The 13,871-nt window shown below is 55.5% G+C and overlaps 5 protein-coding genes across 5 annotated transcripts; 3 read left to right on the top strand and 2 right to left on the bottom strand.

Annotated features, from left to right (window-relative positions):
• Positions 1–325: 325 nt before the first annotated feature.
• Positions 326–862, top strand: ACO1O0_009197 (uncharacterized protein; the record flags this gene model as incomplete). Its single annotated transcript, XM_083198548.1, has 1 exon — positions 326–862. The coding sequence occupies one exon, from the start codon at positions 326–328 to the stop codon at positions 860–862; it is 537 nt and encodes a 178-aa protein (XP_083046283.1).
• A 114-nt stretch (positions 863–976) lies between these two features.
• On the bottom strand, positions 977–2,319 carry ACO1O0_009196 (uncharacterized protein; the record flags this gene model as incomplete). The annotated part of the gene is made up of 2 exons (XM_083198547.1): positions 977–1,419; positions 1,488–2,319. 2 exons carry the CDS (start codon positions 2,317–2,319, stop codon positions 977–979), a joined length of 1,275 nt encoding a protein of 424 aa, XP_083046282.1.
• Positions 2,320–3,889: 1,570 nt separating this feature from the next.
• Positions 3,890–4,563, top strand: ACO1O0_009195 (uncharacterized protein; the record flags this gene model as incomplete). Its single annotated transcript, XM_083198546.1, has 2 exons — positions 3,890–3,946; positions 4,003–4,563. 2 exons carry the CDS (start codon positions 3,890–3,892, stop codon positions 4,561–4,563), a joined length of 618 nt encoding a protein of 205 aa, XP_083046281.1.
• A 357-nt stretch (positions 4,564–4,920) lies between these two features.
• Positions 4,921–6,507, bottom strand: DPH2 (2-(3-amino-3-carboxypropyl)histidine synthase; the record flags this gene model as incomplete). Its single annotated transcript, XM_083198545.1, has 1 exon — positions 4,921–6,507. The coding sequence occupies one exon, from the start codon at positions 6,505–6,507 to the stop codon at positions 4,921–4,923; it is 1,587 nt and encodes a 528-aa protein (XP_083046280.1).
• Positions 6,508–7,778: 1,271 nt separating this feature from the next.
• On the top strand, positions 7,779–13,695 carry MSH6 (DNA mismatch repair protein msh6; the record flags this gene model as incomplete). The annotated part of the gene is made up of 5 exons (XM_083198544.1): positions 7,779–8,907; positions 9,880–10,319; positions 10,366–10,528; positions 10,575–12,967; positions 13,021–13,695. 5 exons carry the CDS (start codon positions 7,779–7,781, stop codon positions 13,693–13,695), a joined length of 4,800 nt encoding a protein of 1,599 aa, XP_083046279.1.
• Between the last annotated feature and the right edge of the window lie 176 nt (positions 13,696–13,871).

Raw genomic sequence — 13,871 nt, 5'->3', positions numbered from 1 at the left:
TTTTCTTGTCGCCATAAATTAATTACTGGTTAAAGCTATGAAATCTGAGGTGTATAGATCCTAGTTTCTAACCAATCCCCATCGCGCACATGGCATGGCATATTCATCGTCTATATGCGCCTCGGGTAGCCAAGCTAGGCAGACTCGAGGCAGACACCAGAATTTCCCCACACTAATGATCTTCTCCCCTCCGACATCTACCTATATATACGTATGTATGTCTATGCTTTTGGGTGATTTCAACCTTGAGCCTCTCAAACTAAATGACTACAACCTCTACTCAACTACGAGTACAAAGAAGCATATCCTTGGGCCACATCGCACCATGACTACGGAGGCAACACCAGACGACCTGGCCCTACCGGCTCCATTAGCTGACCTGGCCAACATTGCCTTCGTGTGGGAGTGGGACGACAGCCGCGGCTGTGACTTTGAGCTCTACAAAACGCTCGAGGCCCCAGAGCAGACGGCTTGGTGGCTGCGCCTATGGACAGGCAACGACGACGTCGACGGCAAGCAGTTCCGCTTCTTCGGCACGTCGGCGGCGGGCGACTATGCCGGGTTCTGGCTGGCCCGGCCCGATGTGCCTCTCACCGAACAGCCTGTCGTCTACGTCGGCTCCGAGGGCGAGCGTGGGGTGATTGCTCGCAATGTCGGCGATCTGCTGTGGATCTTTGCCAACGGCTCCGGTCCGGTTGAGGCATTTCGAGACCCGGAGTGGGAGACGCAGCACATCGAGGAGGTCCGGGCCATCGCGGAGCGGCACGCTCCAGGGAAGAGCCTCTCCACGGCTGAGATCGTTGCTGCGGCCCAGGAGGAGTTCCCGGAGTTCCCAGACCTCATCGACGCCATGTGCCAGTGAGCGGAGCCTGCTGTCCTTTTGTCTTCAGGCTCCAGCCACCCGCTTGCAGGTTCAATCACTAGGCATAGCGGGATATAGATGAGTCGCTTGGTCTTCTATTAGGCATACATGCTTCTATAACAATGTGTCCCTCGGATCCTCATCATCCCATTCTTTCTCCCACTGCCGCTTCAGCACCTCCCTGAGCCCGGCTCCCTCAAACGTCGTCGCATCGTAGAAGATGTACCCCCAAAGTCGCATCTCATCGGGGATATAATATCCGTACAGATTACTATACGTATCACCCCAGATGATTGTCCAGGCCAGGGGTGGCGCATCCGCCTCCGCGTCCCCGCGGAATGGACACGGGGCTCGTTCCGCTTGCAGACGATCCCTCTCCGATGGATTGCTCCTGCGTTGCAGGGTCTGCTGCGTTTCACCAAGGATGCCGTCGAGTCTTTTAAACGGAATGTAGGAGCTGATGATGTGCTGTTGAATCGTGAAGACGAGGTGCTGGTGATCCTCGACTTCGAAAAGAACCGTGCGCAGCACGGAGAGACCACGAAACGTTATTCCTTCTATATAATAATCCCGAATCACTGTTCAAGTATTAGGTCTGTATAGTGGGTAATAATAGCGCACGTACTCGGGTTATGCAGTTCAAACGCCCCATCTGGAGTAGGAGGCCGGCGCTGGTCGTCATACCTAGGGTTGTCGGGATGTAAATCCCAGGTGACATCGTCGAAGATTTTGTTGTACACATCCTCCACAAACTGGTAGATAGAAACCAACTCCTCGACCTCCCACGGCTGGAGCACGTTGAGAAGATCTTGTGCGGCCGCTTCTTGAGAAGGGATCTTGATTGCTCTTGCTCTCTGATCAGGATCGACGAGTTGACAGAGCAGCTGGAAGCGATATACAGCACGCGTCAATCGCATCCTCTCCGTTTCACTATCAAGCCCAGGGGCCTTCTGGTGGCCGCGAGGCCCGTTCCTTAGTTCATGGGCGAGATTATCCAGAATTAAAGCAGCATAGTATTCCGAAATAGGCTTGATGGAGTGAAAGTAGTAGGCAACCATACTTATCGCTTCGTCCTGGGTGAGCCTGTCAATAAATGGTAGGCATCGTCGCAACGTGTTCTCCGAGTATGGTTCGAGAAACTCGGCAATGGTTTGTTTCGTGTCCCCATCCTGGGTTGCGAGAAGATGGACGGCATAGGCATCAACAGTCACGCTGCCCAATGTCTCCTCGAGGCTCCTGCAGAGAACGTAGTTGCGGTCGAAGAGGTACTGCTGATGGAAAGTGGGAGAGGCGCGGACTAGGACCTTCAGTTGTGGGAGATGGAGGATGGAGAGGAGATGGCGCCTAACTTCAGGCGGGAGGCTCTCGAGCCTGCTGTCGCAATTGTGCTCTCCTGCTTTCGTGTTTGTCGACGACTCCTGTTCCGGCCCTATGGCAGTAATATCAGGATGCGTCATAGCTGATGAAATTCTGATGTAGACTTCATTCTGCGAGGTTGGGGCACATTCACTCAACCATGCCCAGTGGAAAATGTGGGATCCTGTGAAGTTTCCTACGCAGCGCTCGCAGCTCAGCTATTCCTCCCTCCAGAAACCCCCCAGCACCCAAACCCCCAACCCAGGCCCAGGCCCCCCAAACACGGAATGAACTCCCAACTCCCTAAATCCCAAATCCCAGACCCGGTAGGCCCTAAGCGCCTGTAGCCCTGCCAAGACCATACCCTGCCAAGATATACTCGTACTACAAGCAGGTGCGATCCAGTGGCTTAACACATTCGGACCATCAACAATATACGGAGTACAGATAGAGCCACGTAATTCTTCAAACCCCAGCAGGAGCATAGCATCGGCCGCCGCGTTGAGGTTGTCGAGACGACAAACCCTCCCTGTTTCTTTCAAATTAGTGAAATAGGGAACATCTGGTATCAACTTCCCATCATGGTCTGCATCGCTTTCGGCTGCTGTACTTTGTGTTGTCTTTTATTGCCTATTCTACCCCATTTTGGCTATTTTTTGTGACTCTAGCCGGGACGTCCACAAATTCCCATGACGCTGATGAGGTGAACCTATTAGGGAGGTCGTGATGATGATGGTGGTGGTGGTCGAGACCCATGGGCCATGAGTTCCAGGTTGGTGAGTGGTTGCCCCGCCAGCCACCCCAATTAAGACCCCTGCCAGCTGCTGGGCTGAGGGTGAGACCAACCTCCCCAGCTTGCATCATCATGTCTCGCAGACTCGTGGGCATCTCGGCGGGTGGGACTTTCATGAGGACCCATGCCTCGTATGCGTAGTCCGCAGCCCCTCAATATGGATGATGTGCTCTCCTTGTGGTAGTTTGCCGTCCCAGAGAGCTCGCATACATATCCGTGCCTCTGCCACCGATATTCGGTAGCCATGCTGAAAGTATTCCTAGTAGTACTGACTAGTTTGCATTACCAGCCACAGTATCTGGAGATCAGCAGGGGTCAGACTCAGCCGAGCTCGCCAGAGCTACGCAACGTCATCATCGGCTGCACCGCAGCACCACATAGCACCACAGCACAGCACCCGTCCAAGAACCCTCGCGAGGACGCCAGGAACAAAAGAACCAAGGAACCGCCGGGTAGAATGCAGCAGGGACAGCCACCCCAAATCCATAGAAACATGGCAGAAAAGAATCAGAACCATTCCGCTGACCAATCGGGAAAGGCGCTGCAGTATCTTGATCGCTGAAACGAGCGGTTGGTGTGGCCGACCTGCCCAACCTCCTCACATTGTGGCTGCGCGCCCAAGAAGCGCCCTGCATCGCATCCTACAAAACCTCGTCAGCCCTCAATCGCACCCGCATCACCCATTCCACACCTGCATCTCCCGCATTCCACACGTTTGCTTTGTGCTCAGCGCATTGCGTTCTGTCGCATTCTGTCGCATTTTGTCGCAGCCTGTATCCCGATCTTCGCGATAGCTTCATAGCGCACTCTGTCGTACCACTTCGTACCACTTAGCCTGACCCCAACAAAGTCGTGCGTCCGCGCGCGCCCCCGCCATCATGTTCTTCTTCGCAGTCTTCTTCGTCTCGAACCGCATCGGCCAGATCACCCTCCTGGTCAGTCCCTATCCAAGTATCCATCACAGTCGAAAGTGTTTGCTAACTGGAAGCAGATTCCCATGGTGGGCATGTTGGGCTGGTTCGTCGACGGCTTCACAAAAGCCAACTCCCTGACCCCGGCTTCCATCCTCGTCCTCTTCATTGTCTCCACCCTCGCCCTCGCCTGGACCATCTTCACGCTCTTCTCTTACCACCGCTCCTCCTCCAACGCTCGCTTCGTCTCCCTCATCGACGCCGCCTTCTTCGGCGCCTTCATAGCCGGCGTCTACTACCTACGCGGCATCGCCTCCCACGGCTGCACCTCCGTCACCGCCACCAGCAACGACTGGACCGTCGACCTGGGCGACATCCGCGTCACGGGGCCCGGCGCCGACATCGACTGGCGCACCGACAAGCGCTGCGCCATGCTCAAGGCGTCCTGGGCCTTTGCCATCATCGAGATTGTCCTCTTCTCCATCACCACCGTCACGGCGTTCCTGCACGGTGACCACCACACCGACGACTTTGACGACCGCCGCAGCAGGCACTCGCACTCGGAGCGGCACTCGCACCGCCATCGTAGCCACTCAGGCTCGCGGCACAGCCACCACTCGCACCGTCGCGTGTATGTGTAAGGAGCCTCGTATCACAGAAGAGGCTCTATACACAAGGCGTTTAGGATGACGACGAAGAAAGAATAAAAAAGGCCAAAAATGTCCCAAATACAAAAAGAAAGGAATAAGAACCGAAAGAGTTGGAAATACGATATGTGCAATGACACTATGAGCCACGTCGGGGATGGATAAGGAAAGGAACTGGATCTGCTCATCATATCTGACCGTATATATTCACGACATGTTTTTGATCTAGCAGTCAGCCGGTGTAACGAGGAACGACCGATAATAGAATACACTACTTCTCACATGATTTAAACTTCTTCCCATCTGGGCACCACCTTGCTTTGACTTATTTTGGGTATCATTTCTTCTATATCAATGCCTGTTTTCGTCCTCCCCTACATGGTATCCCCTTGCTATCCCGCTCCGGCCCTCCTCGATCGCCGTGCTCGCCTCCTGGTTCTCAGCAAAGTCGCTGCCCAGACCCACCCACGTTCGCTGCGATCGTAGGAACTCGGCGCCCGGGCTCACCACCCCGTTGATGCTTGCCAGCTCTCCCGGCGCCGAGCGCTTGATCAGCGCATCCGACCCCTTGCCCGACACACCATCGGCCTTGTCTTTCGCGGCGCTCCGTACCGCAAGGCGCATGGGCCGACTGTGGCTCACAAGCTTCCCCGTGCGCATGTCAAACTCCGGCGGCAGCGACTCGTCCCCCTCGACTCCATCCGAGTCCACATCATCCCCTTCCTGGACTTCTATACGCTCCTCCGCATCAAACGCGCCCTTCTTTTGCCCCTCCTTCTCCTTCCTCTCATCCTCCAGCCTGAGCTTCTCGATGCCTCCCCACCATTCGCTGCCCCACACCCTGTCCTCCTCGTTCATCAGCGCAACCTCCATCTCGAACGGCGTCACCACCGGCCGCCAGTACCCGGCCTCCTCCTCAATCAGCCCGCTCTCCCAGCACCCGATGACGACCCAGCCTTCCATCTCGGAGAAGTTGGCCAGCTTGGCCGGGTTCAGCCGCCCCACCACAACCGTGTAGCTCTTCTTGCCCGCCGCCTCGCACGCCCGCCGCAGCGCGTCCACCGACGCCAGCGAGTTGGCCACCGACAGCGTGTTGACCAGGATGCCCACCACGCCCGCCGACGCGAGGGACAGCACGCGCGCGAACCGCCGCCGCAGCAGGCCCGCCGTGCGCATCGTAGGGTTGTCCACGGCCGAGGAGTCGGGTGCGAGGATGTGCAGCGACGCGAAGCGCGAGTGCAGGGCCAGAAGCACCGAGGACGGCGGGTCAGAGATGTGGAAGAGCGAGTATGTCTTGAGAGTCTCCTGGTCCATCTCGGGCGCATCTGGTATCCTGCGGTTGGGGATCAGACCGGCTGGGTCCCTCAGCACTTCGGTCCCGAGAATATTCGTATACCCTCTCTCTTTGAGCTTTGCCACCAGCTCCTGTACATGTTGCTGGTACATCAGGTCCGCCATGACAATCACCTTAGCCTGCTTGTCGTCAAACTCGCCCTCGAACCGCTCCAGCGCCGCCTGGTGGTCCAGGTCACGGCTCGTGTACACATAAATCACGGGAAGCCTGCTCGTCGGACTCAGGCACGCCCTCCCATAGTGCACCACTATCTCAGCGTCGGCGTGCTCGGCGGCCACCTCGTCGACGCAGCACGCACTGTAGCTCGTGTCGGCGAGGATGAATATCTGCGCACCGGCAAGTTCGGCGCCCAGCGCCTCAGACACACGCGGCGCGTCACACAGCATGTCGTCCGGGAACTGGAGGGCTATGCGTCGCTGGCCTCCGGCGCGCAGCTCGGACACGGTCCGGGGGATCTCGTAGACGGAGCGGAGGGCATCGTCGGAGAGGGTCGACTTGGCTGCGGTCTCGACCGTGGCGGGAATCTCAAGGATGTGGTCGTCGGGCGTGGAGAGAACGGGGGGTGCGGAAAGATCGGCGGCCATTCTGACCGTAGGTAGGAGGATTAAGGCGACCCCGTGCGCGGTGATGGTGTCAATAGATGTGAGGTTGGAAAATGGAGGATTTCTCATCGACAGCCAAAGTCTGCAGGGTCTTGGAGGAGTTGGAGGGGCACTCTCAGCCGCCATGTGAGAAGGCGGGGTCTTGGTGACATTTTTGGTAGGTGACCTGTGTCAATTCAAGTTGTGCATCTCGGATTTGCGACGAGAACCCGGAAGTCAACGACCGACAGATAGATCAACCAACGCCATTGCATTCGAAGGACCCGTAATTTCGCTCCAGTATGTGATCCTCTGGCACACTCAAGCCTGTGGAATCGTTTCTTCATGCTCCGGAGAATATTCAGATCTCTGCGCAGGGGTATGAGACAGCCTTGCACCAGACCACCGGAGACGGGCTTTCAAAAGATGTCTTCAATGCGGAGTCTCTTCGAAAGGATGGAGTACGGTGTATGATAGCGTTTCAAACTTCCTTTACTTTGGATCAGCGACGAGGAAGAATCTTTGAGAACGCCGGCATTCAACTCACCTCAGGCCGGGTTTGTTCTTCCAGGTCGGCCAAATGTCGCAAGAGAATACCTATTTGAGACATGATCCGTTCCAGCCGCCACAGCCATTGCCCACAGCCAACGCCAACGCCAACCCAGAGTTCCCATCTTGGCGAATCGTCTCGGCAGCGCAGTCTCGAATCACTCTTCCTGGGCGGACTACATTTTGGGTGGTGATGTGTCTTTAATTCTTTCTTCTTATTGAGTCACAGGATGCCATTAGACCAACAAGCTAGCAACCGAATAAGCACCGTTGAAACTTGCACCTCCGCGGGGAGTGAAACATTGACACAGTAGTAGAGGCCATCCATGGTCGTTATTTCGGAAATAACCCCGGCCTTCTATGAGCCTCCAAGCCAGTTGACCCTGCAAATCAAGGAACTGGGTCACTCTGGGTGTAAGTCACGTATCCCGATCAGGAAGTACGTGTATGCAGAATTAAATTCCCCGACTTCAGTGGAACCCGCAAACGCCGTCCCCAGACAACCTTCATGTCGATGTGCGGCAGAGTCCATGGCCTTTGCACTCGCCTCTCTGTCCGGCCTTGTGGCATGCCTGTCAAAGAAAGGCAGCTCGTCTATTTCGTATTAATACGGGCGGCGCAGATTTGTTTCTCTGGCCAATGCTATATCTTTGCGACATCTGCAATCTCCCCCGCCATTTGAATGGATGCAAAGCTGGCTGATAGAGAAACACGTTTACCTCACCATGTCTGGGGATGACAAGCACTTCCTCGAGGGCAAGACCATCGTCGTGGCTGGCGGTGGCATTGCTGGATCCGCCTTTGTCGTCGCTCTCCGCAAGCTTTGGAACCCTGCGCTGTGCCCGCCAACCATTATCATCCTCGAACGAGACTCCGAAGATGTCTCTCGGCAAAGGGAAGGCTACAGCCTGTCTCTCTCGGGCCGCGACAAGACTGGCGGGCTCGCTGCCCTCAAAAAGCTTGGCCTACTCTACGACGTAGTCGGAAAGGCCGTGTCTGGCGCTGACGGCAAGGGTTCGTTCAAGATATGGGGTCCAGACTGGAGTGAATGGATCAGTCTGACACCCAAGCCCATGGCTGGACTGCCGGCGTCGAGCATTCGAGTGGCGCGAAAAGTGCTTAGGCAAGTTCTCCATGATGCCGCCACGTCTTCCAACAGCAATCCGATCCAGTGGGAAACACGGTGCATCTCGGCTGCGCGATTGGAAAACGGTCGAGTGCGAGTGACACTTCAGAAAGGGGCCGATGGTGAACATAAAGAGCAGGAATGTGACCTGTTGGTGGTGGCAGACGGTGCCAGCAGCAAACTAAGGACCAGCCTCCGGCCTGAAGAGCAGCTTCAATACGCTGGAGCGGTGCTTCGAGGCGGCCTGGCGAGATTCGAGCAGTCAATGCCAAAGGCCTTGGGTGAAGATTGGGGCTTCCAGCTCTCTGGGGACGGAGTATCATGCTTCTACTCACCTGTCGACGAGCGCAGCGTCGTTTGGGCCGTTGGGCATATGGAGCACGATCAGGTCCCAGCCTTTGATCCTTCTTGCGAAAAGTCGGCGGAGATGGTCGTTTCACGCGCCCGAGAACTAGGCACCCGGTTGCACGAGCCCTTCGACACCATCGTCGACCACACCGTCCCTGGGACTGTCATGTGCATGAACGCCCGCGATAAGATGCCCTTTGCCCACGAGGGAGACTTGGGCAAACTCCCGGTCATCTTCATCGGCGACAGCAACCACGCGCTGAGCCCATTCGCGGGGTACGGCGCCAATCTGGCGCTCAATGACGGGTGGGACTTGGCCGAGCAGCTATGCAAGAAGGGAACCACGTTGAAGCAAGCGGTCAAGGCATACGACGCCGTGAGTATGCCTCGTGCAGCGGGAGTCGTAAGAGCATCGCGGAAGAGGTTGCGGATGGGGCACAGCACAGGGTTCCGACTGTGGATGTTTTTCCTACTGCTTGTTATTGGGAAATTTGTTGGGCTGATACTGCGGAGGTGATGATTGACGATTGATGACGACCTTTAGGCACGGCGTTTGGGAGGAGCCATCAGGTATTCTAATTTCAGAAACCGGGGCATTAACCATATTAATTAAAGGTATTACACAAATTGAGCTCTAAATCAGATCCTATGCTACCTATTTTTTGCATCATGGGACACTGTTGACAATGTCGGTTTGGCGAAATCAGCAAGACTGTGTGTACTTACGGTGCAATTCACAACGCTCGGCTGAGAATCGTCATGAAATTGTTTACACTAGGGAAAAGAGGGTTAAAATGTATTATATTTTCATCTGCAAATCTTTTACCATGCATGGTGAGGCGAGATGACTGTCATGGATGCTTCTGATGCCTGAACGATGTCAGAACGTAGGGTAGGCAGTGTGAGGAACTGCCGACGCGGCAGGGCAGGAAACATCTGTGGATCCGTGATACGCGAATCGCTTGAATGTTTCAGTCTTTGAAATTCCCAGGGCCCCTATATACCTTGCAGATTATGTACCGGCATGGCCATGTATAATACTGATTATTGAGGATAATCTGGTGTCTTTTTCGACGTTGTCGCCGATATCGCACAGTGTGAATGCTGCTGTAATTTACGCGCGGGACACGGTCAGAAGTGATCTGGCACTGTGCTCAGCTCTTAACGCGTGACGCGGTGCGCGACGCGGGACGATCCTCGAATCCCAGTCTTCAGCCCCCAGCTCTAAACCTCTATCCCTAATCTTGTCCATTCCTCAGTGTCGTTTTCATTTGCATCAATTCTCTGTGGTTTGTTACTCGTCTAGACCAGTTTTCTTTACCTGCCTCAGCAGTTGTCAATGCCCTAATTAGTCGACTCGCAAAGCGCTGGAGCATCACCGCAGGCGACGTCAGAATCATCCGAAGTCATGGCAGGTGACAGAACGGCGGCCACCTCTGCCGGGGGTGCTCGCACACCGGCCAAGGCTGTCAGCGGCAACTCAGCTTCTTCATCGGCCAAACAACGATCGATCATGTCTTTCTTCCAGAAGTCCTCGCCTGGCCCTGCGTCCTCGCCGCTGTCAAAGGTCTCCCCCGGTCCCTCCACCTGTTTGAAAGAGACCACCAAAGCCAACTCTCTACCCAAGCCCAAACCCGCCTTCTCCGCCAAGGCGAAGCTATCCACACCCGTCCCTAGCAGCGACGCCCCGGAGCCGCCGAGCTCGCAGGAGAACACGCACGAGGCGGCGCCGTCTTCGCCCACAACGATGTCCAAGTCGCGGCAGGCCTCGACCACCAGTCCCTCTCGAAAGGTATGGCTCCTGGTCGTGACGAATAGCATCCACTAATAGGCTCTAGTCGAAGAAGGTTGTTAGCTACGCCGAATCGTCGGACGACGATGACGAGCCATTTGCCTATGGGGCAGCTTCTCAAGCACGACGTCGCAGTAGGGCGCGAAAAGTCGTCAAAGACGAAGATGAATATGGCGAGGGCGAGGAAGCTTCTGAGGAAGATAAAGATGGTTAGTTTTTCCCACCAAGCTAAGCTATGCGAACTAACACTGGTAGATGACATGGATGACTTTGTCGCCTCAGACGACTCGGACGAGTTTACTAGCAAGTCGAAGAAGCGCAAGCGGCCCTCTAAACCCCCGGCCTCCCGCAAGCGATCCAATATATCCCCTCCTGCACCCGAAAAGGAAGAACTGTCAGACCTGGGCGCTGACGAGCTGATGGGGGACCTTCCATCATCAACTGCAAATCAGTGGAACTACGACCCCGACTCCGCCGACAAACACCCCGTGGTGAAGCCGGCCGATCGTGTGAAGGATCCCAAGACCAAGGAAAAGGCACACACAAGAGAGCCAGAGGATCGGTACGCTTGGTTGGCCAACATCCGCGACAAGGAGAAGCGCGGGCGTGGAGACCCCGAGTACGACCCTCGAACCATCTACATTCCGCCCATGCAGTGGAATAAGTTCTCACCCTTCGAGAAGCAGTACTGGGAGATCAAGCAGAATCTCTGGGACACGATCGTGTTCTTCAAGAAGGGAAAATTCTACGAACTCTACGAGAATGATGCCACCATTGGTCACCAGGAGTTCGACTTCAAGATGACGGATCGAGTCAACATGCGCATGGTCGGAGTCCCCGAGAGCTCCTTGGACCATTGGGTCAACCAATTCGTTGCCAAGCAGTACAAGGTTGCGCGGGTGGACCAGATGGAGACGAACCTGGGTAAGGAGATGCGCGAGCGTCAGGATAAGAGCGGGAAGAAGGCTGACAAGGTCATTACCCGTGAACTTGCTTGCGTCCTGACGGCGGGTACGCTCGTTGATGGTGGTATGCTTCAGGACGACATGGCAGCATACTGCGTGGCAATCAAGGAATCTGTTGTTGACGGACTACCCGCGTTTGGTATTGCGTTTGCAGATACGGCGACTGGCCGGTTCCATCTTTCTGGATTTGTCGACGACATTGACCGCACCAAGTTTGAGACTTTGGTAGCCCAGACAATCCCGAGGGAGCTGCTGCTCGAAAAGTCGCACGTGTCAACCAAGACTCTGCGAATTCTCAAGAACAACACCAGCCCTACGACCATCTGGACGCATTTGAAGCCTGTTACAGAGTTCTGGGATGCTGATACTACGCGGCGTGAGTTGAACTGCGGTAGCTACTTTGCCACCCAGGATGGTTCCGAGGAAGTCTGGCCAGAGACGCTGCAGCAGTACAAGGACGATGACCTGGTCATGTCAGCGGTGGGAGGACTGGTGTCATACCTCAAGTTCCTGAAGCTCGAGCGGCCACTGCTGTCTCAGGGAAACTTCGAGCCCTACAGTCCGATCCAGAAGAATGGCACGCTCATTCTTGACGGACAGACCCTGGTTAACCTTGAGCTCTTTGCCAACTCGGTCAACGGAGGCACCGAGGGAACCTTGTTTAGCCTGCTTAATAGGTGCGTTACTCCCTTCGGTAAGCGGATGTTTCGTCAATGGGTTGCCCACCCACTCTGCGACATTCGTCGTATCAACGACCGTCTGGATGCTGTCGAGATGCTCAACAGCGACCCGTCTGTGCGGGAGCAGTTCGCGTCGCAACTCGTCAAGATGCCGGATCTTGAGCGTCTAATCTCTCGTATTCATGCTGGCGCTTGCAAACCGGAAGACTTTGTTCGCGTGCTCGATGGCTTTGAGCAGATTGAGTACACAATGAGTCTGCTGTCAGCTTTCAAGGGAGGCGAGGGTGTCGTGGACCAGCTCATTTCGGCCATGCCAAGCCTCGAAGAGCCACTCAGCTACTGGAGGACGGCATTTGACCACCGTAAAGCGCGCGAGGAGAAACTGCTCATTCCCGAGCGTGGGATTGAAGAAGATTTCGATGAGAGCCTGGACCGCATGGAGGAGATCAAGTCCAAGTTGAAGGATCTGCTAGACGAGAAGAAAGCGGCCCTCAAGTGCAGAACATTGAAGTATACCGATGTCGGCAAGGAAATCTACCAGATGGAGGCCCCCAAGAGCGTCAAGGTTCCGTCTGACTGGCGCCAGATGTCGGCAACCAAGGACCTCAGACGCTGGTATTTCCCCGAGCTGACGCGCTTAGTCCGTGACTTGCAAGAGGCTGAGGAGACGCACTCTCAACTGGTCAAGGAGGTTGCGGCCCGGTTCTTCCAGAAGTTTGACGTTGACTACGACACCTGGCTCAAGGCCATCAAGATCGTTGCTCAGCTGGATTGCCTCGTTAGCTTGGCCAAGGCCTCTTCATCCCTGGGACAGCCGAGCTGCCGTCCCAACTTTGTTGACGAGGATCGAAGTGTAGTTGAGTTCGAGGAGCTGCGCCACCCGTGCATGATTAACTCAGTTGACGACTTCATCCCGAACGACATCAAGCTAGGCGGCGATCAGGCCAAGATCAACTTGTTGACTGGCGCAAACGCGGCAGGCAAATCAACGGTTCTTAGAATGGTAAGTTGGAACCAAAATTTCTCCTCATGACAGGTGTACTAATGAGTTGCCAGTCGTGCATCGCCGTGATCATGGCGCAGGTTGGGTGCTTTGTCCCAGCCACATCGGCCCGCTTGACCCCAGTCGATCGCATCATGTCGCGACTTGGTGCCAACGACAACATCTTTGCCGCCCAGTCAACCTTCTTTGTGGAACTTTCTGAGACCAAGAAGATTCTGTCTGAGGCTACCCCACGATCCCTCGTCATCCTGGACGAGCTCGGCCGGGGTACCAGCTCCTATGACGGTGTCGCCGTGGCCCAGGCGGTACTCCATCACGTTGCTACTCACATTGGCTGCGTGGGATTCTTCGCCACTCACTACCACTCGCTGGCAACCGAGTTTGAACACCATCCCGAGATCCTCGCCAGACGCATGCAGATTCACGTTGACGAGGAAGAGCGCCGCGTGACATTCCTATACAAGCTGGAGAACGGCGTTGCCGAGGGCAGCTTTGGCATGCACTGCGCTGCCATGTGTGGAATTTCTAGCCGGGTCATCGAACGGGCGGAGATAGCAGCGCGTGAGTGGGAACACACGAGCCGCCTTAAGGACAGCCTTGAGAAGGCAAAGACGGGGTGCTACATCCCGCTGGGAATCCTCAGCGATGTGGGTTCGCTGCTGGGAGACAAGGGAGACTTTGCCGAGGATGGAATGGGTGTGCTTCTCAAGGCTATCGACGAACTTTAAAGGGATCAAGTTGAAGATTTGGACTTTCATGCAATGGGAATTGGCGTTACTGGAGGACTTATGGTTGCATCTAGCTCGTTTGCTTTTCACTGCGAGGCAGTCTCAATGAGGCTATCGGCATTTTCAGGTGCCGTGTATACGACCCTGATCGGAAACTCTTGGAACATGGACAGGGC

Source organism: Amphichorda felina, assembly GCF_050947745.1.
Source record: "Amphichorda felina strain 45539 chromosome Unknown scaffold_9, whole genome shotgun sequence".
NCBI classification, from domain to species: domain Eukaryota; kingdom Fungi; phylum Ascomycota; class Sordariomycetes; order Hypocreales; family Bionectriaceae; genus Amphichorda; species Amphichorda felina.
The sequence above is the reverse complement of the archived record's forward strand: the minus strand, read 5'-3'. Positions and strand labels throughout refer to the sequence as shown.